We start from the raw sequence: 23,882 nt of genomic DNA, 5'->3' as shown, positions 1-23,882 counted from the left end.
AGGAGCCTTTAGAACGACAGTCAAGGATTAAAATGCTGACACTGGCTCTTAGTAGCTATATGAGCTTGGCAAGTACTTTAGCTCTTCTCCCTATTATTCCAGTTACATGTTACTGTAACCCACTTTAACAACTCAAAACCTACTGGCAAAAATTAAAAAAAAAACAAACAATCATTTTGTTATCTCTCATGGTTTCTGTGAATCTAGAATTCTGAAAAGGCTTGGCTGGGTGGTTTTGGCTTGGATCTTTCATGCAGTTGCTGTCAGAGACAGGCTAGAAAGGGAACAGGGGCTGGAGTATCTGGGGACTTGCTGGACACCACCTTCTCTTTGTAAATCTCAGGGGTTCTCCTTGTGGTCTTTCTACGTGGGATAGTTGGGTTTCCTCACAGCATGGTGGCATTAGGGCAATAGGTGTGCTGACATGTTGGCTCAGGGTTCTTTTATGACCTGCCTTTGGAGGTCACGCAATGTTTCTTCTACTGAGCACTATCATTCAACACATCACAAAAGCCCCCCCCACCCCCCCAGGATCGAGATGGAGGAAACAAAGTTACCAAATGTGAATGCAAGAGTGGTGAGATTCCAGAAGAACAAGAGGGCTGGAAACACTGATAATATATTCATTGCAAATATTTCCAGAAAAATACAACCCATCACATACTCCTTGTGGGAAGGAGTGAGAAAATGAGGGCAGCTGAGTCTTTGGATCATTTAAAAACTGATCTCACTAATATTCACACTACAGGGTTTAGAGAAAATGGATGATGGTGAGGACAAGGTGTCCAGCAGTGTGAGGTCCTCACAGATGCCACAGCCTATGGCCTGGTTCTACCTCTTCAGCATCTGCTACTCCTCTGGAGATGCGCCCTTACTTCCCAGGGGAAGATAATTTCCTGCATTGAAAGCGGCGTTGGTGGTACAACAAAACATGGGGCTTATTATGTTAAATAGTACCAAGCAGTGGAGAAGTCCACTTGCCAACTGATACGTCAAGTTTGATAGGCCAGACTTGGCCCTAAGCTATAGGAAACGTCTCTCAGGCACCTCCCACCTTCTCTTCAGCTTTCCTGACCCACCACTGCACAGGTGCCTCCACCAAATTCTCTTGGAAGAGTTTAGCTTCTACGAACAACAGGAGCCAGCCATAACCTCAACTATCTTGGGCTTTAACGTTTGTCACAAACCTCCAAGAAGTCCATGAAGCCAGAGGTTTGGTACCAACTGAAAGTGGGAAGGAGGGAAAATTCTATAAAGAACCGCTTAATCTGTATTAACTATATCCATGAATTATTTTGCCACCGATGCTCACATGAGCCTGCTATAAGGTTGGGGTGAGTGCCCCATTTAACTTCTTGGGAGACCCAGAATATAAATTTATGCCACTGATTGAGAGATTTTAATTTGCAGTAGTTTGTAGTCTTCAAATATCTCTCACAGAGAGGACTCAGCCTAAGCAACTTCCTTGAGAAGAAGCAGATTCTTTTGGCATATCATCCCCCTAAGCTCTGCTGAAACTGTTTATAGTAAGCAGCCATGAGCGTGCTCCTATTCCAGAATTCCAACCAAACAAATAGCTGAGTGCAGTTATGGATTTAAGGTATGCAATTGAGACTGTTTAAATGAATAGTAATGACCATTTTATTCACCATTTTCAATGATTTTTGTTTTTGGAAAAGGCCTTCTCGTTTTATTACCTGCCTAATTTACTTCTCTCTCCTCAGCAGAGTCCCCAGGGCAGGATGCCGGCTCTTGACTTAAGGAGCGTGGGCTGAAGCAGCTGCTCCTGTCCCGGGCAGGGGAGGAGGGGAGAGCTTTCAGTTGGTGGTCTGTGGACACACCTGGACCCCAGAAAGTCTCCCCACAGGGACATGTGGAGAAGGATGAATTAGCTACCACCCCATGAAGATACAAGTAGGGGGGAGGAATAGCATGAAGGGTGCTGGGGTTCTGGATAGGGCTGCCTCTTTATTCAAGCCACGGTGGACGGTGGTGAGGAACCCTGGGTTGGCGAGTGAATTGACAGACGTGTCTGTGTGATTTGGTCTGTTTAGGAGGGAGCGTATGGAGAAAATGAGGGCAGCTGAGTCTTTGGAAGCAGTGGCCTCCTTGCTAAGTCCTTGCAAAGGAGGCACCGCTGGGGTCCAGGACAGCCGTTTTGCAGCCATTTTACCTGGAAGATACAGATAACCAACTTCCTAGAAAAATGGGCACTATGGTTCCAAGTGGTCACTTTTGTACATGATTTACTTTACTGATGAACAACTTTCCTGAATAATACATCTTTTGTTTGATCAGCACAGTGGTTTAAAAAATTTCAAAAATCCCAAGCCAATTGTTTAAACATAGGGAGATCTCTGGATTTTCAGAGGCTCTAGAAAGATCTAGAGATCTGGCAACACAGGGCCTGCCTTTTTCCATGGAGGACTCACCCTGCCCACCTCTCACAGGCTGGGGCACATGCCCTCCACCCACCCACCCCATCTGCCGCCTCATTTACCTGCCCGGTCCCTTTGCATTTGCAGCTCCTGCTTAAATGGTTCTGAACTCAACCTGGATGTCTGTGTGTGTTCTGCTAGATTTGCACCTGCACAGCCACAGCCCTTGAACTGACCACCCAAATCTGCAGCCTAGATTTGCAGGGGTTAGTGACAGCCACTCTATGTGACCCCTGTGGAATTCCAGGAAGTGTTTTCTAAAAGTCAGCACATGTTCCTTGAGTAAAGCAACTCACGTAAACAGCGAGTGCCTCCTCTTTAGAGTTTTTTTTGAAACTTTGTTAGATAAAAAGGAAGTCTCCCAGCTGGCTTGTAAAGAGGGCTGAGTAGACATCCCCAGAGCTGCAATGAGGAGGGGAAAGTTGGACTGACGGAAGGGGGGCATGGGGATCCCTCCCTCTCCTGCCACCCAGCTTCCTTAGCTCCTAGCCCCTTCCCTTGGCCCCTACACTGGTCTAATTGCACTTGGTGTGTTGGGGGGAATAAAAAGGGTGACAAAACAAAATTAGGACAGGCATGAACTCGGACTAGAATCACTCTTCAGGACCCTCACAGTAACCCACCTACACCCAATAATTCAGAATGGGGGGAAGGACAGGGGTCATCTAGGCATGGAAATGTGCACCATTGATTTATTTATACTGAAAAGCCAGGAACAAACAACCAAGATGCCCTATAATGGGGACCCTCTAAACAAATCAAGGTTCATCCACTTAATAAGTTAATGCACAGCCAATTAAAAACTAGGAACGAGACAGGCAATGTGCTTTGGCCATGTTAAGTTACAGAAAAAAAGATATATCACAGACTGATTCCAATTGTATAAAAATATTTATACATGCTCTGTAAGGAAGGTATAATAATGGCAGTAGTTATATAAGATGTGGAAAAGGGTTTGAAAAACGTATCTTTGAATATGTCTTTCCGATTGTAAAAGTAAATATGGACACTGGAAATAACTTAATAAAATGATAAAGAAACAAGAATGGCGCCTGTGGCTCAAAGGAGTAGGGCACCAGCCCCATATGTCAGAGGTGTGGTGGGTTCAAACCCAGTCCTGGCCCAAAACTGCAATAAATAAATAAATAAATAAAAATAAAGAAAGAAAAGAAGGTCTCAGTTTGGTGAACAGCATCTTTAACGCATAACAGGTGCCAGTTTCTCAAATCTCTGAGGCAAGTGCAGGGCCTTCTGCTGCTAGCTCCGGCTCAGTATCTTCAGAGGGATTTTTACGTTCAAATTGCACTTGTTTATGCTCACTTTTACTTTGTGCAGTTGACATGTGTATCCTCCATTGATTTGTAGACATTAAAGTCATTTTTAAAGGAAAACTTTTTTATCGTTTACATACATACCCGACAGGACGCTTCCCCTCTATGAGCGCCTTTATTCTTTTTCTTTATCTACCCAACGATGTGATTCCTCAGTTCCTGAGACCATCAGAAAGATTTACTAAAATAATGTACACAAAGCATTTTGTAAAATGCCAGACACAGTGAAATATATAAGGTATTATTCTGCGTGCTGCCAAGCATTATCAAATACCCCGAATATTCCTGTTTCCTACTAATGTCTCTATTTTAAAGATACCCTGTCTCTGAAAGAGATTTTAAAAGTAGCATTTTAATAATAAAGTCTAAAAGAACATTTTGAAAATGGACAAGTGAGCCAGTCTCTGTAAAGGTGCTCAGCAGAGCACAGCACAGGTGCATGTGGTTCTATCAGTAGGCAGGTGTGCACCAACCTGCACTGGGGAGCTGGGCTCATCGACAGCCTTAGGGATCGCATTCCAACACAGGGTCACCTGGTAACTTCAGAGAAGACCCATAGTTTAATACAAAAACCTACATATTTTGGTCATCTCCCTTTTCTGGGAAGGCTTGGGGGCAGAAGCCCTGATGATAATGTGAAAGCACGACATTCCAATGAAGAGGAGCCAGGGTCAGTGGGTCCTCCCTGCCCCACTCAGGCCAGCCTCTCAGGCTTCGTGCTGACCTGCGCCCAGGCTGCTCAGACTAGCCCCAAGGCCTCTGAGAAGGGACGTGAATGGGGGAGAAGATGCTCCCTAAGGAATAGGAGGATCTAGAGAAAGGACAGCAAATGTTCCCCTGTCTGTTCTCTCTCCCTGCAGACACAGCGCCTGGTTCATGCTTGATTCACTCTGTCACAGGGCACTGGGGGGCAGGGGGATGGGAGGGCTATGAACAGCGTGCTAATTGCTCCCGTGGCCTTATGTCTTGCAAATACGATGTGCACTCTAGTAGCTGCTGAGATAGATGCTCAGATGGCTCTAATGCTGATCCAGGGGACTAGAAACTCAATGCCACATGACATGGTGTGTGCAGACCAGGTTCACGCTGTGTCCCCAGGTCTGGGGGTTCATAGACAGATGGCTTCACTGCCATACAAACCCACAGGCCTTTTGGACATTCTGGGCTTTGGGGAGACAGTGCTCCATCTAAACGTCTGTCTTGTTGATAGCTTTCTCACAACAGCTTTTTCCCAACATGGGGGAGAGGCAGGAGGCGTATGTGTTTCTCAGAGTCTCAGGTTGGGTTCCTTAGAAGCAGATCTTAAGATGGGGATTCATTTGCAAGGGAGAGAGGGAGACGGTGAACACTGGGGGAAGAAGCCAAGGGAAGGCCTGACTTCCAAATCCTAGGCGTGATCCTGGAGGAAGCTCAGCTTCGAGCTCGTCTGCTGCAATTCAGAGTGGTCTGCAGGGGGGCAGATGGAACAGGGCTTCTTATCACATGCATCTGTCATTGACAAAGATGACCCCAGGAAGACAGAAACTTTCAGACTCTTCCAGCACTCTGCAAACATTGGTAAAAGGAACCCAGGACCCCCAGCACATGCAGAATATGACAGCAAATCCCAGGCTGTATACTGAATTGTGTCCTTGTGCCTCTTAATACCAAAATCCCACATGTGACTGGAGACAGAGCCTTTAGGGATGTAATTAAGATTAAATGAGCTCATAAGAGTGGGGCTCTAACCCCACAGGACTGGGAAGAGGAAGAGACATCAGACAGTATCTTCATCACACACAGAGGAAAGGCGGCAGAGAGGACGCAGCGGGACCATCCTCAAACCAGCAAGAGAAGCACCACAGCAACTAACCTCCGCAGCACCTTGACCTTAGACTTCCCAGCATTTGGACTCTGAGTCTGTTATTTAAGACACCCTCTCTGCCGTATTTTGTGATGGGCCTCGGTGACTTGTGCCTATAGCAGAGACCAGAGCAGTAATAAGAATTTGAAAGGGCACCCAGGTACAGCCCCACCCACCACACTGGGTGTGTCCTTATTGTCTTCCCTGTGGTGACAGGAAGAAGCATAAATGGTGGTTTGTTCTTTGTGGCAGCTCTTCTCAGTCTGACTTCTACCTCCACCTCTGACTGAGTGGGCTTGAAAAATTTCCGCACATGGGAAACTGAGATCATTGTGTCTGCCTCCGAGCCTTCTGGGAGTCAGGTGCATATATACATAAAGCATCTGGAGGCACGCCACACGCAGAAGGACACTACTTGTCTGAACTGTAATTATTCTTTCTTTGCCTGCTCACCTGCCATTGTTCATCACACACCAATCACGTACAGTTCATCGCACACCAGGCGCTGAGCTCATATGGGGACAGTTTTTAAATCTCTCTTCCTCGAGTTCCCTAGGACTCCCGGCCACAGACTGCTGGCATGGAAACGGGCAAGTACTGGGCACTTGATAAATATTTGTTGAATAAATGAACCTGGGAAAGGGAACATCTGCCAGGGGTATCCAACCTGAGCCCCGTGGGCCACATGCAGATTATTTAAGGCCTATTTTGCTTGTCTGTGGTGTTGGATATCTTGGAAATTATGCACGGATCTGTTTCTTACTCATCAGCTGTCATTAACATTTGTGTTTTTAATGTGAGGCCCAAGACAACTCTTCTTTTTCCAATGTGTAACAGGAAAAAAAGAAAAAAGGGTTGGACGTCCAACTCCTGATGGAAACTGCAAGAACTTTGAAGCAATAAGGGCCATTTTCTGAGCAGAATAGCACTCAGATTTCCTCAGGTGTGATGACTGCTTTACTGTGTGGGAAATAGCCCCCTCTGCTTGCCAGCCCACGATGGATGGACAGTTACTTCCTCACCTGCTCACGCTGGCCTTGACCATGTGACTTACTCTGACCCATGAGATGTCGATGGACCTGGCACAGGCTGTAATAGTCTGAGGTGACTGGGTACCCAGATGCCCAGAAGGGCTCTGCCCCTTCAGCCTCATCAAACACACAAGGACAGGCGTGCACTCAACTCCAACCCTGGAGCTAAGCCCAGCTAACTCACACACACCCAGGCAGAGTCTCCTGCCTGAGTATCCTCTTCGGTGGACCAGATAGCCCTGGGAACATGAGAGCAATGCTCCCACAGCTGTGTCCCAATATCCACAGGAGATGTGTCTAAATCCTTGGATGCACAAGTCCCTGATATAAAACAGTGTCATGTTTATATATAACCTATGCACATCCTTCTGTATATAAATCATCCCCAGATTATGAATAATACCAAATACAATGTAAGTTCTATTACATTGGTTGTTACCTCCAATACTGTATTACATGTAGACAATATTGACAAGAAAAGTCTTTACACATTTAGTGCATACACAACCTTCTTTTTTATTAAACATATTCTATTCGAGGTTGGTTGAATCCATGAACAGAGAACCCATGAATGTGGAGGGTTAATGAAATTTGCAAACCATTGAGATCTGAGTGTTTTTTTAAATGGCATTACTGAGGCCAATTTGTCCACATCCTAGTCTCTGGGACCTGTGAATATGTTACCTTATATGGCAAAGGGACTTTGGAGGTGTGATTAAAGTAAGGCTCAGTCCTTATATAGCTGACTGATACAGGAGGTTTTCTAACTAATGTGTCCTCACAAAACAAGTAGATGATTCACGAGTGAGGAGGCCAGATGCAAGGCGATAGGGAGGAACGGGGACTGCAGCTGGTTGTAGCATCTGTGTGTCCCATAGGAGATCAAACACACCATACATTTTCAACCAATTCAGGGTTTTGTGGGGCTCCTTGTGATAACTCATGGTTCTTGTTTATAAGACCGATGGACTAGAATGATTTCCAGAGCTCTCAAAGCCACCAACAGCAGTGGACTGCTTAACCACTACCTGTCTGCTGGTCTCAGATCTCAGCCACCAAATCAGCTACCCTCATCTCCTGAGATAGCAGGTTTCTATGTTAGGGGCTAATAGGGGTGACTTAGTTGTGGGGGTAAAAGCCAGGGGACATGATTCTAAGCTGCGTTTGTACAAAAAAACACTATTTTTAGTTAGATTGGGAGACTGTGTTTGTGCCTTTGAAGAAACTGGTGCAGATGGAGTTGGCCAGCAAGGAGTGGTAAGGTCCCTCTGGAACCACCATTCTGGGACTGCTTGGGGAAGATGACCATGTCACAGGCAGATATCCCTGGAGTGGCTGTCCGTCCCTGGGCAGACCAGTGTCACTTCTTTGTAGCTCCTTCTGTCACCTTGGATGCCCTGGTTTATAAGCCAGGACACAAGGGGTGGCTGGCATCTGAAAATGTGGCCGCAGCTTCTGCCCTTTAACTCAGGAGACTCACCTAATTGCAAATGTTCACGGAGGGGGGGCATTACCAGAGCCAGAGGTAAGGAACAGACCACTCCCCACGCCTGTAAATGCTCTCCCAGCCAGTAATGGCTCAGAATCCTATTGAGAAAGGCTCCTGCGGGCAGACACAAACCATGGAGGTGGTGGAGCTCAGTGCCAGCAAAGTACTCAGATGATTGACTGAGCCAGCCCTGTCCTTGAAGCAAGAATATGCCTCACACGCTCCCTAACCAGAATGGCTGTTACTGCTGGACCCAGCCTGGGAGGGAGACCCCATTTCCCACAGCAGTGCTAGAGATATAAGGATCTTGACATCAGACCTCAGCTGCACAGAAAGCTTCTGTGGGCGGGAATGCCACACACTGCCCTGGGAACCACAGCAGGTACACTACGTAACCTGAGCTTGGTACTCCAAGATATCCAAAGCCAGCACTTCAATGACTTGGAGGTTACAGGTATCATGTTCTAAGAAGACTGTGGTTGGCAAATTTGTCTACATCGTAATCCCCAGAACCTGTGAACATATCCCCTTACAAGGCAAAGAGACTTTGCAGATTAAGGTGAGAATTTTGAGATGAGATAATGATCCTGGGTTATTCAGATGGGGCCAGCACGACCGCAGGGTTCTTAGAAAGTGAGTGGAAGTGGGAGGTGGAAGAGGCAGAGAAGGAGAAGTGATGATGGAAACAGAATTCATAGAGATGCAGCATGGAAAGGACTTCACTGGCTACGGCTGGCTCTGGGGATGGGTGAGGGACCCACGAGCCCTGAATGCAGGCAGCCCCTAGAAAACCAGGAAACAGGTTTTCCTCTAGACTTCTGGAAGGAACACATCCCTGCAGATGCCTTGATTTTATCCTGGGAAAACCCATTTTGACTTCTGACCTCCAGAACCATAAGATGATCATAAGCATGCGTTGTCTTAAGCTGCTAAATTTGTGGTAACTTGTTACAGCAACAATAGGAAACTCCTACAAAGACACAGGCAATTCCAGACTTAGGGAACACATAACCAACACAGTGGTTTCCCGTATGGTAAAACATTTCCTTCACCCTTCGTTTGCTTTGAAGTAGCATTTCCCAAAGACCCCTGGGAGGATTTTTAGAGGGTAGTGGGATGATCATTTAAAATAACACTTAGCGTTTTGTACTTACGATAATGTATATTAGAAAATAATAAATTCATCTTGAATGTACCATTTCAAGGATATTATTACTAAAAGTGAAAATGATTTTTTTTTAAAATATCAAAGCACTTTATAGTTGATTTAAAGAAAACTCTTTTTTTTTTTTTTTTTTGAGACAGAGCCTCAAGCTGTCCCCCTGGGTAGAGTGCCGTGGCATTACAGCTCACAGCAACCTCCAACTCCTGGGCTCAAGCGAGTCTCCTGCCTCCGCCTCCCAAGTAGCTGGGACCACAGACGCCCGCCACAACGCCCAGCTATTTTTTGGTTGCAGTCGTCATTGTTGTTTGGCGGGTCCGGGCTGGGGATTTGAACCCGCCACCTTAGGTGTACATGGCTAAGAAAACTCTTAAGTGAGTTATGGGCTGAGTGGAGCATGCTGAGGGGTGCTCTCAGGCACGGGCCAGCTCCCCGGAATTCTCCTGGTATTGCCCATTTTCCAGGCTGATCCTGCAGCCTACTCAGCAGTACCCTTCGGATACATTTCTCTTCTGCTTAAACAAGACAGGTCCATCACTTGCTGGTGTAGCTAAGGACACTCACTGGTATAGACAGCAGCATGCAGTCTCCCATTTAGTCGACTCTGACTTAAGTTAAATAAAAAAGGCAAATCAATCTGAAGATGGGAAAAAGTAAAGGTAGCTCAGGACATTGCAGTTGAAATGGGGGGCCTGCCGCTCAGGCCTCCATATGGCACGGCCTTGGGTGGTCTTCCTGGTGTCTCCCTGTACCTCCTTCTTACATTAGCCCCACCCAAGCCACATCCCTCTCCCTCCCCCATTCAAGTGCTCCCGATGTCACCAGTCTAGCCATTTTCAGTGGCCCTTTCTATTTCTGCAGGTTTAAATTTTTCCTCCGGTCCACCCTCTGCCAAACTTTTAAAATGGCTGGCTGAGGAATGCATGATGTTTACTTCTGAGACACCAAACATGTCCAGGATCAAAGCAAGGATCCCAGAAGCCTCACAACAACAGGGTGGCCACTGGGACAGAACTTGAGACCACGAGGCTAGTCTCCCTCACTCTGATTCTCATTCAGGTTTTGACTGAAGAAGTACCAGCATGCATAAATTCACTGTCTGTTAATTAACACATTCACTTTTATTAGCATAATCAACGTTAATCTTATGGGTTAATTAGACTTTATATGCATTTGATTCAGAAGATTTACTTTAGCCTCTGATCTCCTGCTGATAACAAGGGACCCACAAACACTTTTTTTCCTAGCCATTTTTTCACCAAGTTCAAAGACTTAGACATCCGGCCCTCATCCCCAACCTCACCCAGCAGGTACAATACAAATTTTTCTTGGGGTAATGAAGGTGAGGCTTGGTATTGACTCAGTAAGCAGTTTAGGACATTAAATATTTTTTTCTTTTTTTTTTTTTTTTGTAGTTACACATTAAAAGAAGAACTGAGAAAGGGCTTCTCTGGACCAAAGATCAGGGTGTTTCTAAACAGAGCAGAGAATTTGGAGAATTTTTCACGGCAGCCTTGCAGTACCCACTTGAGAAAATGTGTCCAAGAAAACTTCCCTGAATACTGATTCTTTTAGGAAAACACATTGACAGAATATTCCAAGAGCCCTGAAAAACAGTCTTGCTTTTAGTTCTAATAAGCCACCTGAAGGAAAAACAGAAGTGGACAAACATGTATGTGGGTGGTGGTGTACTGTTGTCTTATCTGTAAGAATAAAACTTGGGAACAACCTAAGTGTTCAAATACATAGGTATGGTTATTTACATTCTGCTAAATCTATCTGATGGAATACTATAAGGTTGTTAAAATGTTTTTGAGGAGTATTTAATGTCAAAAGAAAATGTTTCCCATATAAATGAAAATAAAAGTGTCCAAGAAATCTGTAGGCAAGTAATGATACCAAATTTGTAAAATAAATACATCTACTATACATTTACTGCATCTCAATGGTACATATGTATAAAATCCTCAAAGGAAAGGAGCTGACATGTCCCCCATGGGTTTTCCTTGAGAAGTAGAGTAGGGATGTTGGTAGATGATCTAAGTTTCCCCTCCTCATGTAACTGTGTTTTCCAAATATTCTAAAATGAGTATGTTTTCCTTTTCTAACCAGAAAACACTCATTTTAAATAATCAACCATGATATCTATAGGGACTTTCACAGAGAGGTTCTAACCTTAACCCTAATCCATTATTGCCCTAGCTGTCACCTCCTTTCTTCAAATACCTTCTCAATGAGGACTAAATCTAACCCTTTTTGTAAAAATGAGCACTTTATAATAAAGCTTCTTCTGTAAATCTACAAGGCCAAGGTCCCAGTAATAAAATTCAGATGAAGAGAATGCACAGTCTCAGAAGCAGAGGTGACATCACAGTGCTATAAAACCTGGAAGCACAGGATTTCAGAGCGAGTGCACTGCTCTGCCCTGTGGCACTGCCGCTGCTACAGGTTTCTCCAGATTTCCAGGCTGGGGGTTGCTGGTTCCATTAAGCAACTATTAATGTGAGTCTGAGTCAAGCTTCTTAGGCAGTGACAGCCCGAACCACAGGTGTCGACAGACCTGCTTACCTGTTGCGTGCGCTGGATCCCAGGCGCTGGCAGATCACTGTGGCAGTGACGTGCTTCCCGCCACTGCCCAGCTCCTGCTGGATACCCCACTGCCGAGGCTCGCTGGTCTGAGCACTCAGGATGTTCACCCCCTTCTTCACCTTGGCTCTGTGGGGATGAAGATGGGTGAGAGAGAGTCATAGGGTTAAAGACTTGGCCTTTCCCGGCCCGCCAGAGCTCCCCCAAGATACCTTCATTAGTTTCTTTTTTGCTTTGTACTTTTTCTTATCTGGCAATGGACAAAGTACACTGGAGAGTGGTAAAGCCAACAGTTGGCTGATAGGACTGGGATTTGCCATAGAATTTGCTGCCCGATTCACAGGGGGAGTAGAATAGGTAGAAGGGGCCCTGCATGGTTCCCAGACCAAGCAGTCATATAAAACAGTGGCTGAGGCCACACGCTCAGCCTGTTTAGGTTTGCCATTCTCCATCAGGGCCTCTGTGCCCTATAGGGGACATTTGGCAATGTCTGGAGACATTGTTTATCATAATTGCGGGCAGAACACTGTCACTGTCATCTAGTGGGGAGAAGCTTTGGATGTGGCTAAACAGCCTACAACACACAAGGCAGCCCACCAGCCAGGGTTACCTGGTCCAAAGTGTCACTAGTGCTAATGGACAGAAACTCTGCTCTAGATTTATACTCTACTTTTACCACTTTCTTAGCCCTGTGGCTTTGGGCAAATTGTACTTTCTCTGTGCCCCACTTCCCTCCACTGTGATGATAATAACAGCCTCCATTATAGAGCTGTTGTAATAGATATAAAGATCAGAACAGTATCAGGTATGTGACATACACTTAATAAACATGAGCTAATGTTATATTACTCCAGGGATGTCTCCAATCTGCTCAATGTGACTTGTCTGGCACAAACTCAGTGAAGGTGAATTAAGTCAAGGACCACTCAGCTTTTCTCAACTTCAGTCTTCTCATCAATAAATTGATGAGAAAAATGGCAGACTGAGTACAAACATCTGCTTATACTGTCTTCCCAAATCCCACTCACAGGGGAGTGAAAGGGCACTGTTTCTAAAGGCATAAAGCCTTGATGGGAAAGTGGGTGCACAGTGGGTGACATGAGCTAGCAGAACGACGAGAGGGAGTCTTAAGCGGTCTGTGGGAAAAGCTGGGAACCAACATACTGTGGAACCAGGAAGAGTTGTGAACTGGGGCACCATAGTGAACACAGAGGACAATGTAACACCCTATGTGTTGGACCTTGAGTTCCCAAGCTTGTCCCAGCTGCAGCCTAACTCCTCCAGGAGAAACACAGATTTCTAGAGAATTCTACCATCCTAAGAGCAAAAACCAGAAGGTGCTGAATTGAGGCTACTCCCAACCACCAGCCAGATCCCCTTGCAGTGAAGCTTGTGGCCAGCAAATCCTGTTCCTGGGCTCAGAGTTTCCAAAGGCCTTTTAGTTCTCCTTGCTTTATATGAGCAGACATACAAGAATTTTTGGACACTGAGAAAAGTGTCACATGATATAAAGACAGTGATATTGTGAAATATGTATTTGGTCTTCATCCCTGTTTTCTGGCATACAACTCTTAAAATTCTTGGAATAGTGATACTTTTTGTATGCTAGTGAATTGACTTCTGGTGGGCAGCTCTTAGGAGGCTTTGGATCACGGCTGGTCCCCAGAAAGCCCAAGGTAGGATTAGAGGGTTGAGACGTTTGGCCTCAAAGGTGAAGCTGATTAAGAATGGCCAATGGTTTAATCAATGATGCCTACATAATGAAGCCTCCATCAAACCCCAGACAGACAGAGATCAAGGAAATTCCAGACAGCTGAGCACATGGAGGTCCTTGGAGGGTGGTGCACAGTGAGAGTACACAGGACCTTCACTCCCACTTCTACACACCTTGCTCTATGCAGCTCTCCATCAATAATCTTTGTAATATTCTCTATAAGTCAGGAAACATGAGTGTTTCCTTGAGTTCTGTGAGTCTATGGTCCTCTCTAGTAAATTAATCAAACCCAAAGAGGGGGTTGTGGGAGCCCCAACTGATAGCCCATAGGTCAGAAGCACAGGTAAAAACAACCTGAGGCTTGTAATTGGCACCTGATGTAGGGGGCAGTCTTGTGGAACAAAGCCCTCAATTTGTGTGATCTGACACTACCTCCAGGTTGATGGTTTGGGAATTTAAATGGAGGACACTCAGCTGGTATCTGCCATACAATTGATTGCTTGCTTGTTGGTGGGCAAAAATCCCCACATATTGGGTCACAGAAGTCTTCTGTTATACTTGCTGTATGGTGAGAGCAAAAGAGACACAGTTTGTGTTTTGTCCACTCAAAAAGACCAAAATAGGCAAATGTGGAGGGGGAGGAAGCAACCTATAGGAAACAGAGTCGATGTAGAAAAAAGGACAATTTTAATAATCAATCATTCACATTCATAGAATGATGAGGAGATATTGTAATCATGAAGCCAAAATAGATGCTATATTTAAAACTGAATACCCAGGAGGGAGAAAAATAAATCCTTGAAAACTAAAAATATTATAGCAGAAATGGAATGTCAGTGGAATGGTTGATAGATAAACTTGAGGAAATCTAGGAAGAATAGATAAGAATTAAATCAAAGATGAGGAAAAAGGTAAACTCAGAAATGATAACTTTGCAGTTCAATGGGTAAATAATAGGAAAAAAAAAACATAGAAAAGAGATACATGGAATCATGAATGAAGCAATTCAAGGCAATTTTCCTAAATGAAAGAATAAAGTTTTCAGATTAGAAGAGCCTGCTACATGATCCACACAATAAATGAGAATAAACCATACCAAACCACACCAATAATATATTTCAGAATGCAGGGTACATTAAAGTGATTTCTATAGTCCTCCAGGGAAAAAAAAACAACCAAACATCAGAATGGATTCCGTACTTAAAACTAACTGCCATTTTGGAAACTTGAAGACAATAAAAAATATCCTGAATATTCTAAGGGGAAATGATTTTCAACCTAGAATACTATATCCATTGTGATTATGAATTCAATGTTTCCACTCATGTGAGTTCTGAAAACATTTACCCTTTACACCCCTTCCAGATAAACTATTTGAGGATGTCTTCCATCAAAGTGGGAAGGAAACTCATAAAGAAGACATGAGATGAGGGGAACAGAAGTCCAAAATGTAATCCAGATGAAAGGAACAGCAGGTTGATGTAAACAGAAGTCTCAGGATAGTAACAGAGCATGAGGCAAGCAGAGGATCCTGGCAAAGATGCCTGCAGGAAACTGAATTTTTCTAATAAACATGATGTGAGCGGATGTTTTATGAGGAGATTGAGAAAACTAGTGAGGAATCTGAAAATAAATATGAGTTCAATACACAGGAAATCCACACAAAGAACAAAACCAAATCAGTTTTAATTCTGAAGATAATAAGTTTTTTTCTGAGGCAGAAAAGAAAAAATAAATCATAAATTAATACTTGGTTTTACTGCAATTAGCATATGTACTTATATTTTAAACACCAAATATGAATCTAGACAAAATACTACTATCCTGGAACGATAAATAAAAAGGAGGGCACTTAGTGAGGGAAAAAAGAGAGCTATGTCCTGATTCTCCACAGTGGGGAATTTCTACATATTGCCTAAAACTAAAAAAAAAAAAATTAAGAAGTATCAACATCAATGTGTCACGTAGAGATAATGGATGTAAAAACCAGATAAGGGCGGATTTTTCTTCTCTGCATAAAGACAGAGAGCAAAAGGAAGCAGAATACTGCAGCATTATTTAAAAACAACTTTGTATTTTGAAATAGTGTAATGATTTGAGACTAACAAGAAGTTGAAAAAAAGATACAGACTTCCTGTATCTCTTCCTTGTTTCTCAAGCTTCCCTCAAATGATAATATCATACATAAGCATGGCTCATTGCCAAAGTCAAGACGTTGATATTGAATAATGCTATTAACTCAAGTATGTAAACTAAAATCCTAAGCCTCCCGGCCCAATGAATGAACCCTGTTTTGGCCAAAGGAACCCCCTACATACCCAAAGGCTGAGTTGCCAGCCATCAGAAAGGAGGGCAGAGATGCCCTCTGTAACTCATTAATAGACCTAAGGCTTCAAAAGACAAAGCTTAAACCACATCTGTGGGTCTTCAATTTACTTAACAGATCTCTGGAGTCTGAGTATAGGTCCTGGACATGTCCAGTGGCTTGTCTCTGATTAACAGAATTCCTTATCTTAAATTAAAACATCGTAAGTGCTTAGACAAAGCTTCATTTCTTTAACCAATTACAATTCAAAGAATCTTTAAACAGCTCTAACCTCTAATTCCTGGCTTTGAGATGTCCTGCCTTTTCGGGCCAAACCAATGTACACCATCCATGTATTGATTGATGACTTTTCATGTAATTCCCATCTCTCTGAAATGTATAGGACCAAACTGTAACCCAACCATGGTGAGACCACTTGTTCAAGGTTTCTTGGACATGGCTTTCTAAGTCATGTACACTCATATTCAGCTCAGAATAATCCTTTTTAGATTATTTTAAAGTTTGGGATCTTTTCCATTGACAAGTACAAGTCTTATTTTGGGTTTATTTATTTTCAGATGAACTTTTTTGTGTATGGTTTTATGAAATTATATCACACGTACAGATTAGAATAACCGTCATGGTAGTCACCATGTGAAATTATTCTATTACCACCAAAGAGTTCCCTCCCTTACCCCTCATAGTCACACCCTAACCCCTGACAAATACGGACTTGTTCTCTGTCATTATAGTTCTGTCCCTTCAAGAATGTCATATATGGTTTTTGTCAACCATTTCTTCAGAACTATTTGACTTCTCAAATGTCTTAACATAATAATTAAGAAAGTATGGTGAAGGCTATGTTAACCAGTTTGTTGTAAGTATTTCAAAGTGTATCTAAAACCAGCATATTGTACTCCATAAATGCATTACTATACACAGCTATGATTTAATTAAAAAAAAAAAAAGGAAAAGGAACAGCTTCACAAATCACACACACACACACCCCCCTACCCTGCTGAAGGAGATAAATCCTTGTGAATAGTTAGTTAAAAGGCTAGACACAGCTGAGAAATGGGATGACCAAATGGTCACCGGGAGGGAACCAAGGGGTTGGGAGGAGGTGTTAAAATACCTCCATCACCTGCCAAATTAGGGTATCCAAATTAGCATCAGCAAAAACATATCAGCCATGCCAGCCACCTTCTTTTTAGAAACTTCTTCTAAGTCTTACTTGAAAATAATTTGCTAAACACACTTAATCCATTTGCTTCCCTGAATACTAGCAAAACAGGGTGTGCTTGTGGGACAAAGATTAAAGACACATTAACATGCAAAAGTCCCCATTATTGTAGCAGGCAAAAGTAACACCCCAGCCAGTCTTCACAGCCTGGACACCTTCTGTCTCTACTGAGGGAAATAAATGCCACATGCATGGTGACTTGGCTTGAAATTGGCTTTTGCTGCATGTGGATTTTGCTGAAGTTTCCAGATTTCGCTGAAGCTACAAACTGTCCTTTCTGCTTAAGAGTTGCTCAGCTTCTTAGCAAAGTATTTCAAGAATGGAAGAAAAAGTATCCAATGTACTCAACCCTATTATGAAACTAATTTTTAGCTATCATAGGAAAGCTATAACCCAATTTTAGCCATCTCCCCTCCCTGCAGCTACATTACCACCGAAATGGGGCAGCTTCTCACGGTGCCACTGGCCAGCTTGCCTGGCCTCTCCCCTTGAGGCCAGGAATGTGCAACCTTTACCCTCCAATCCCACTGATGTTTTCTTGTTTGGTTGGGTTCTAGTTTTTTTTCTTTTTCCATTTGATGTTTTTTTAATGCTGGCTCTGGTTGCAAAACTTTTGATTTGAGGACCCAAATTTCTGTAATGGCCAGTTTTCTGAAGTAAGTAGGAAAATCATTGCTCTTATCAAAGAAAATGCCTAAGTAACAAAATCAGCCTTTTAAACCCTGTACCTCAGTGGTTTATCCTCCCACTCCATGCAGGGATGAAGCCAACCAGAGCACCAGTGAGCATCCATCTTTCTGAGCAACTGGTTTTTTTTTTTTTTTTTTTTTTTTATTAAATCATAGCTGTGTACATTAATGCAATTATTGGGTACAATGTACTGGTTTTATATACAATTTGAAATACTTTCATGAAACTGGTTAACATAGCCTTCATGGCATTTTCTTAGTTGTTGTGTTAAGACATTTATATTCTACACTTAGTAGATTTAACATGTGCCCTTATAAAATGCTCCATAGGTGTGGTCCCACCAATTACCCTCCCTCCCCCCATCCTCTCCCCTCCCCCCCAGATGGGGAGGGGTGTGCTTCTTCCCTCCCTATCTGCTGCATGCAGGGTGACCTTAGTTCGGGGGTTTCCAATCTGTGGGGCTGCTGCTGCTGGTAATCTAGGGGGGTGATCTCAGGTTCATGGAGTTCTGAATAACAGCGACACATTCATTTTTCATTTGCCACATCAGCACATACGGGGCACTGACTAAGCGGCACCTTCCTAGATGCTGCCGTGCATGGACACAGGATTCAGGTGCCGCCTGACCAGTGCTCCTACCAGTTCCGATGGGGTGCCCAGGGGACTCACTCCATCTACACAGTGCCTTCATAGCTGATGTTCATATTTGGGTTTTCAGCAGTTAAAAACAAACCAACAACAAAGAATATCCCCTCTTTTCAAAATGTGCTTGGCTCGGGTATAACACAGGGATGATTAAGTGTTCCTTAAGGAAAATCAATGTTCAGTACAAATTTTGAACATGGGAAGCCTAATTTCCATCCTGCAAGCCATCTATCTCATGGTCAGCTGTAATCTCCCTGGGAAATGCTCTCTCTAGAAGCTTCTCAGGCCAGCAGGTGTGTCAGTGTATGGGGGTGGTGAGTGGCTGTTGGAAGGGTAGGTGCCACCTGGTCTCTGGCCCCCAGGGGGCTGTCTGCTCAGGAGCTCACTTTGATCTCAGAGTATGTTAAAAAGAATAAATGATAAGTCACTATATTAAGGGCTGAACATCCCCCTTCCAATTCATATGTTGAAACCCTAACACCCAGCACCTTGTAATGTGATTTTATAAGGGGATGGGGTCCTTAAAAGGTAGTCAAGCTTTTTTTTTTCTGAGACAGAATCTCACTTTGTCACCGTTGGTAGACTGCTGTGGTGTCATAGTTCACAGCAACCTCAAACTCTTTGGCTCAAGTGATTCTCTTGCCTCAGCCTCCTAAGTAGCTGGAACTACAGGTGCCTGCCACAATGCCTGGCAATTTTTAGAGACAGGGTCTGGCTCTGCCTCAGGATGGTCTTAAACCCATGAGCTCAGGCAATCCACCCACCTCAGCCTCCCAGAGTGCTGGGATTACAGGTGTGAGCCACCGTGCCCAGTCTGGTAATCAAGTTTTAAAATGAAGTAATCAGGGCGGGCCCTAATCAAATAGGAATGGTGCCTTCCCCCAAAGGGGAACATGGAGAAGATACCGTGGAGGGTGAACATGATGACTGCGGTGGGAGAACGGACAGGCGCCTGGAGCATATGGCTGCTCCTCAGTCCATGGAAGGAAGCAGCCCTGCCAACACCTTGACCTTGGACTCCCAGTCTCCAGAAGTGCGAGAGAAGAACTTTCTGTTGTTTATACCATAACCCAGTCAGCCGTGCCCTGTTATGGCAGGCCTAGAAAGTAGGCACAGTTGCTAACATTACAACAAACTGTAACAGCCACTCCTGGCTGGCCCGACACAGGGGAGCTGCAGTGAAGCAAAGTCACTATAGCTCCGAACATGTAGATGTCAAGTCTGGCTGCATTTAGCCTGGCAGCCCGGCGCTTTCACCAGCAGTGCTCCAGGAGCTGCAGGGGGAAGGCCTCCTGCTGCCTGTAAACAGCAGCTGGTGCAGCTGATGGGAGGAGCGACCGGCCCCTTGCAAGGGGCACATACCACACAGGAAGGCACATGCACCCACGCTCACCTTTCCTCTAGAATGAGACTCATCAATGTATATCCGCATTGACTCACTGACCTGACAGGGGCTCTATAAAGCCGGGGATGCAAGTTCTGAGTATTTCAAAACACTTAAAAGAAAAAACATTTATCCAGGATCAGGGTCCCTCCATTAACTACGATGTCATAGTTGCTCTTCTGATGTGGGTCAGTGTGGTTGCCCCCGGGATGGTGTGGGGCTCGCTGCAGGTCAGACTGCTGCCCAGTACCCACTCAGGTTTACCAGGCTCAGTCACTCTAGTGCCACTTGCAAACTGTTGGCATATCCACGCCCGCTGCACTATCACTTATTTAATTTTTTCCTTTAATTTAGCTACCCCACTTTTTTTGTACTCAAGAAAAGTTACTTTAAAAAGCAACTATAATGACTTTCTATATAATAATTTTTTTTTTTTTTTTTTTTGAGACAGAGCCTCAAGCTGTCCCCCTGGGCAGAGTGCCGTGGCATTACAGCTCACAGCAACCTCCAACTCCTGGGCTCAAGCGAGTCTCCTGCCTCCGCCTCCCAAGTAGCTGGGACCACAGGCGCCCGCCACAACACCTGGCTATTTTTTGGTTGCAGCCGTCATTGTTAGTTGGCGGGTCCAGGCTGGGGATTCGAACCCGCCACCTTAGGTGTACATGGCTGGCGCCTTAGCCGGTTGAGCCACAGGCGCCGAGCCTATATAATAATTTTTTAAAAAAACTTTTCTTTTCCTAAATATACATTGAAATAAATATAAGATAGCACAAATAAAAAAAAGTCTGTGTTCTCGTCAAAGAACATCTCTTTCTACTGGGATGCATATGGTCTCTGGCAAGCACTGATATGCATATAATTTAAACTCTGCAGACTTTCTCTATATAAAGGCAGCTTTGTATGCACAATTTTTGAAAACGTGAGAGGAACAGTAAGCAACAGGGTCCTGGGAAGTAAAAGTATTGAAGATGCTTGTCCCTGTGTTCTGTTCTTAATAGCGTGCACTGCTTTTCACCTCCTTGTCTGCCACCAGGAGCCTGTGAACACAGTCATCCTATCCACTCTCTGAGATGGGTACGCTGAGCATCCCGGGATTGGGGATAGCCTTCGTTTCCAGGCCAGACCCCAGACTCCTGCCCATCCGTGCCGTCCCTCTTTGATCTTTCCTAAACTACCTGTCAGGGTAGGGTGTGGGAGTTCCCGAAGGCGATGAGAAACAGACTGGCTCTGGCTGCAAAAGGGGCTCCCATGGTTACCACCACCATTTCCTAAAAGAAGCCCTGGGTGTGTGCCTGCGCGTGAGCATGGACACGCGTGCACACATATGGGTGTGCGTGAGAAGCCACTGGATCCCAGCTCTTTTCCCGGCCTACAGGGCTCCCTGCTCCCTAACTGGCCAAGAAGAGAGGCCGCCACCTGCTCATCAGGAGCAAGCGCTTCTCACCCTTTTCAAGTGGGCTGTGAAAACAGCTGCACGCGGTATCCCAGGGGAACATCTGTTTCTTCTTCTGTTTAGTGTGTCAAACGCTGACCCCTTGGGGGCAATACCTTTTGCTGCCTGGAATTTGCTTTGATCTGGGTGTGGACGTAAACTTCCTTATCAGCAGCTCACGTCAAGTCTGAAGTGAAGGATGGAGCAGAGAGCAGAAGGATTTCCTAAGCACTACTATCACTTCAAGCCCCTCCCTGCTCCTCCTTTCCTCTCCCTTTTCCTCTTTTCCTTCCTCCCTCCCTGCCTCTCTTCCTCCTTCCCTCCCTTCCTCTCTCTCTTTCTCTCTTTCTTTTTCCTGCTCTTTTAGTCCTCAGCAAGAAGCCACTCCCTCTAGTGCAAACTTGGGCACAAAGAATGTCCTGTTCAGAAGACAAACACCAATGTTTTGTTTTCATAGCTTTGCTCTTAAGAACTCCCAGTTGCACCTCCCGCCCCTACCATCCTCTTCTTTCTTTGAAACTTCAGGCTGATCAGCATAAACCACTCATGCGGCGGCTGTTCCATTTTCAGGAATTTTGCAAGGTAGCTGTTAAACACAGCCATTATTCATGTACAACTCATGTCAGTGTACAAATTGAATAATCTATATCAGAAACAAAGGTAATAAATACTCAAAACTCATCACTTCCTAATTATTTCATTACCGTTTGCTATTATTGGTGATTGCCTGGCTATTTAGTAGGGAGGAAATACTACATCATGGAGTGCACAGGCCACCTCTTCTCAACTCTATTCAGTGGCATCACAGTGGCAGCTTGAAACTGGCAATGGGGAGTGTTTACACCACAGAAATCACTAAGCACGGCAATCAGAGGCTTTTCCCTCTGAGAGCCAGAGGTTGAGCATTTACCAGCACAGCACTAGGAAAGGGCTCAAGACCAGTGTTGCAGGGCCTGACTGACAAGGAAAAATGTTCCCAGCGTCCTGCCTGGCAATGACCTCTCTGCTCTCATCAAATCAGCGTTAGTCTGGATATACCACCTTTGTGTGCAGAATTTTCTCCATTTTCAGATGCCCTGCACTAAACCCACTTATACCTCTCTTTGTTCCCACTCTGTGATCTAGGAAGCTGAACTTGAAAAATAGAACCACGGAGGGATCCCTTCGCTTCCGGCTCCAGGAGAGTTTGGCCAAATATCAGATGGAAGGGTAGGAGGAAAGAATTTTTAAAAAAGTAATCATTTTGTCATTATCATACCTAACAGAATTAATAAGTTTCTAATAATAGATTTCTCTGGTCAAAGACATTGTCCTCTATACATGTAACTGATCTGATTTCACTAGAATCCCAACATGCAAACAAGGTTTACAAGTAGCACTTGGCTATATTCTCACATCTCTCTTCTCTGTCTCCTTTTTTATTTTGGATACTAAATCATTTGTCTTATAGAATATCCACAGTCTGGATCAGTTGGTTGTGCCCTTGAATTGTCCTTTAATTTGTTCTTTTATCCTCTGTATTTCTTTGAACTGCTCTTTAGATCTAGAAACAGAGTCAGATGCAGATTTAATCATTAGGCGAGAATACTTCTGGGTGGTGGTCTGTATCTCTTACTGTTCCATATGCTGAGTTCAGACTGGGCCAACATGTATGGAACTATTTCAACACCGACTACTTCTGAGATGAACAGTGCCCTACACGGGGCAAGAGGAGATGACACGCACCTGTTAGAAGTGCGGGTTGGGCACCAGTTTGTGATGGCCGGGAGAAGATACACAGTCCTGGAAAGGGTCAAAATGCAAAGTGAATCTTCAACCCTGAACCCAAATCCCTATAGGGTCCCAGCTGTTGAAAGCAACTTTTCTTGAGCTGGACATCTGTGCGCGCAGGCCTGTGTATGGATAAGGGAAGCGTCCCAGTCTCATCCTGCTCCCACCACACCACCACTCTGAGCTGGGCTCTAGAGCAGCGGTGTCCACTGGGGGTGATTTGCTCTCCAGAAGGCATCTGACAATGTCTGGAGACACTTTTGTCATCATGACTAATTAGGGTGATAATGGGCATTTAGTGGGGAGAGGCCGGGATGTCGCTAAACATCCTGCAATACACAGGATGGTGCCCCACCATTCCAGGTAATCACTGGGCCCCAAATGTCAATCAGCAGTGCTGAGGCTGAGACATTCTGCTCTAAGGCAAAGCACACAGGGCCCAGCTGTGTGAGTCTGGCAAGCAAACAGCGACACGGTCTCATCCCCAGAATAACTTAGCCTCGCTCCCCCAAACACCTTCCCTGCATCTGCTGCTCTGAGATTACAACGCTGTGATTCTACATGAGCAGATAGTAAAAAGCGTTTATGATCTCACTGTATCTATTTCAGAGTGAATCCTGGCACAATGCTAATTTAATTATGGGAGAATAAACCATCAGGAGGATGGCTCACGCCATGGTACCAGAGAGTTTCATCACACAGACCACAACGAATAAGGTCACAGACTTTCAGAGGTGAGACTCCCTAGCTGTTTGTGTCTGGATGCTGGCCAACAGAAAAAACAAAACCAAATCTCTGCTACTGGCCTTGCTCACTAGG

General features: G+C 44.6%; 1 protein-coding gene across 1 annotated transcript in view; it reads right to left on the bottom strand.

Annotated features, from left to right (window-relative positions):
- Positions 1–23,882, bottom strand: part of TMEM132C (transmembrane protein 132C) — a 333,376-nt gene that overhangs the window by 107,753 nt on the left and 201,741 nt on the right. The window contains 1 exon segment of the mRNA XM_012809019.2: positions 11,863–12,009. Within this exon segment, the coding sequence (XP_012664473.2) occupies positions 11,863–12,009 (147 nt within the window).

The sequence above is a fragment of the Otolemur garnettii genome, unplaced genomic scaffold, assembly GCF_000181295.1.
Source record: "Otolemur garnettii isolate 467f Iridium unplaced genomic scaffold, OtoGar3 scaffold00099, whole genome shotgun sequence".
Lineage (NCBI taxonomy): Eukaryota > Metazoa > Chordata > Mammalia > Primates > Galagidae > Otolemur > Otolemur garnettii.
This window is presented reverse-complemented; position numbering and strand designations above follow the sequence as displayed.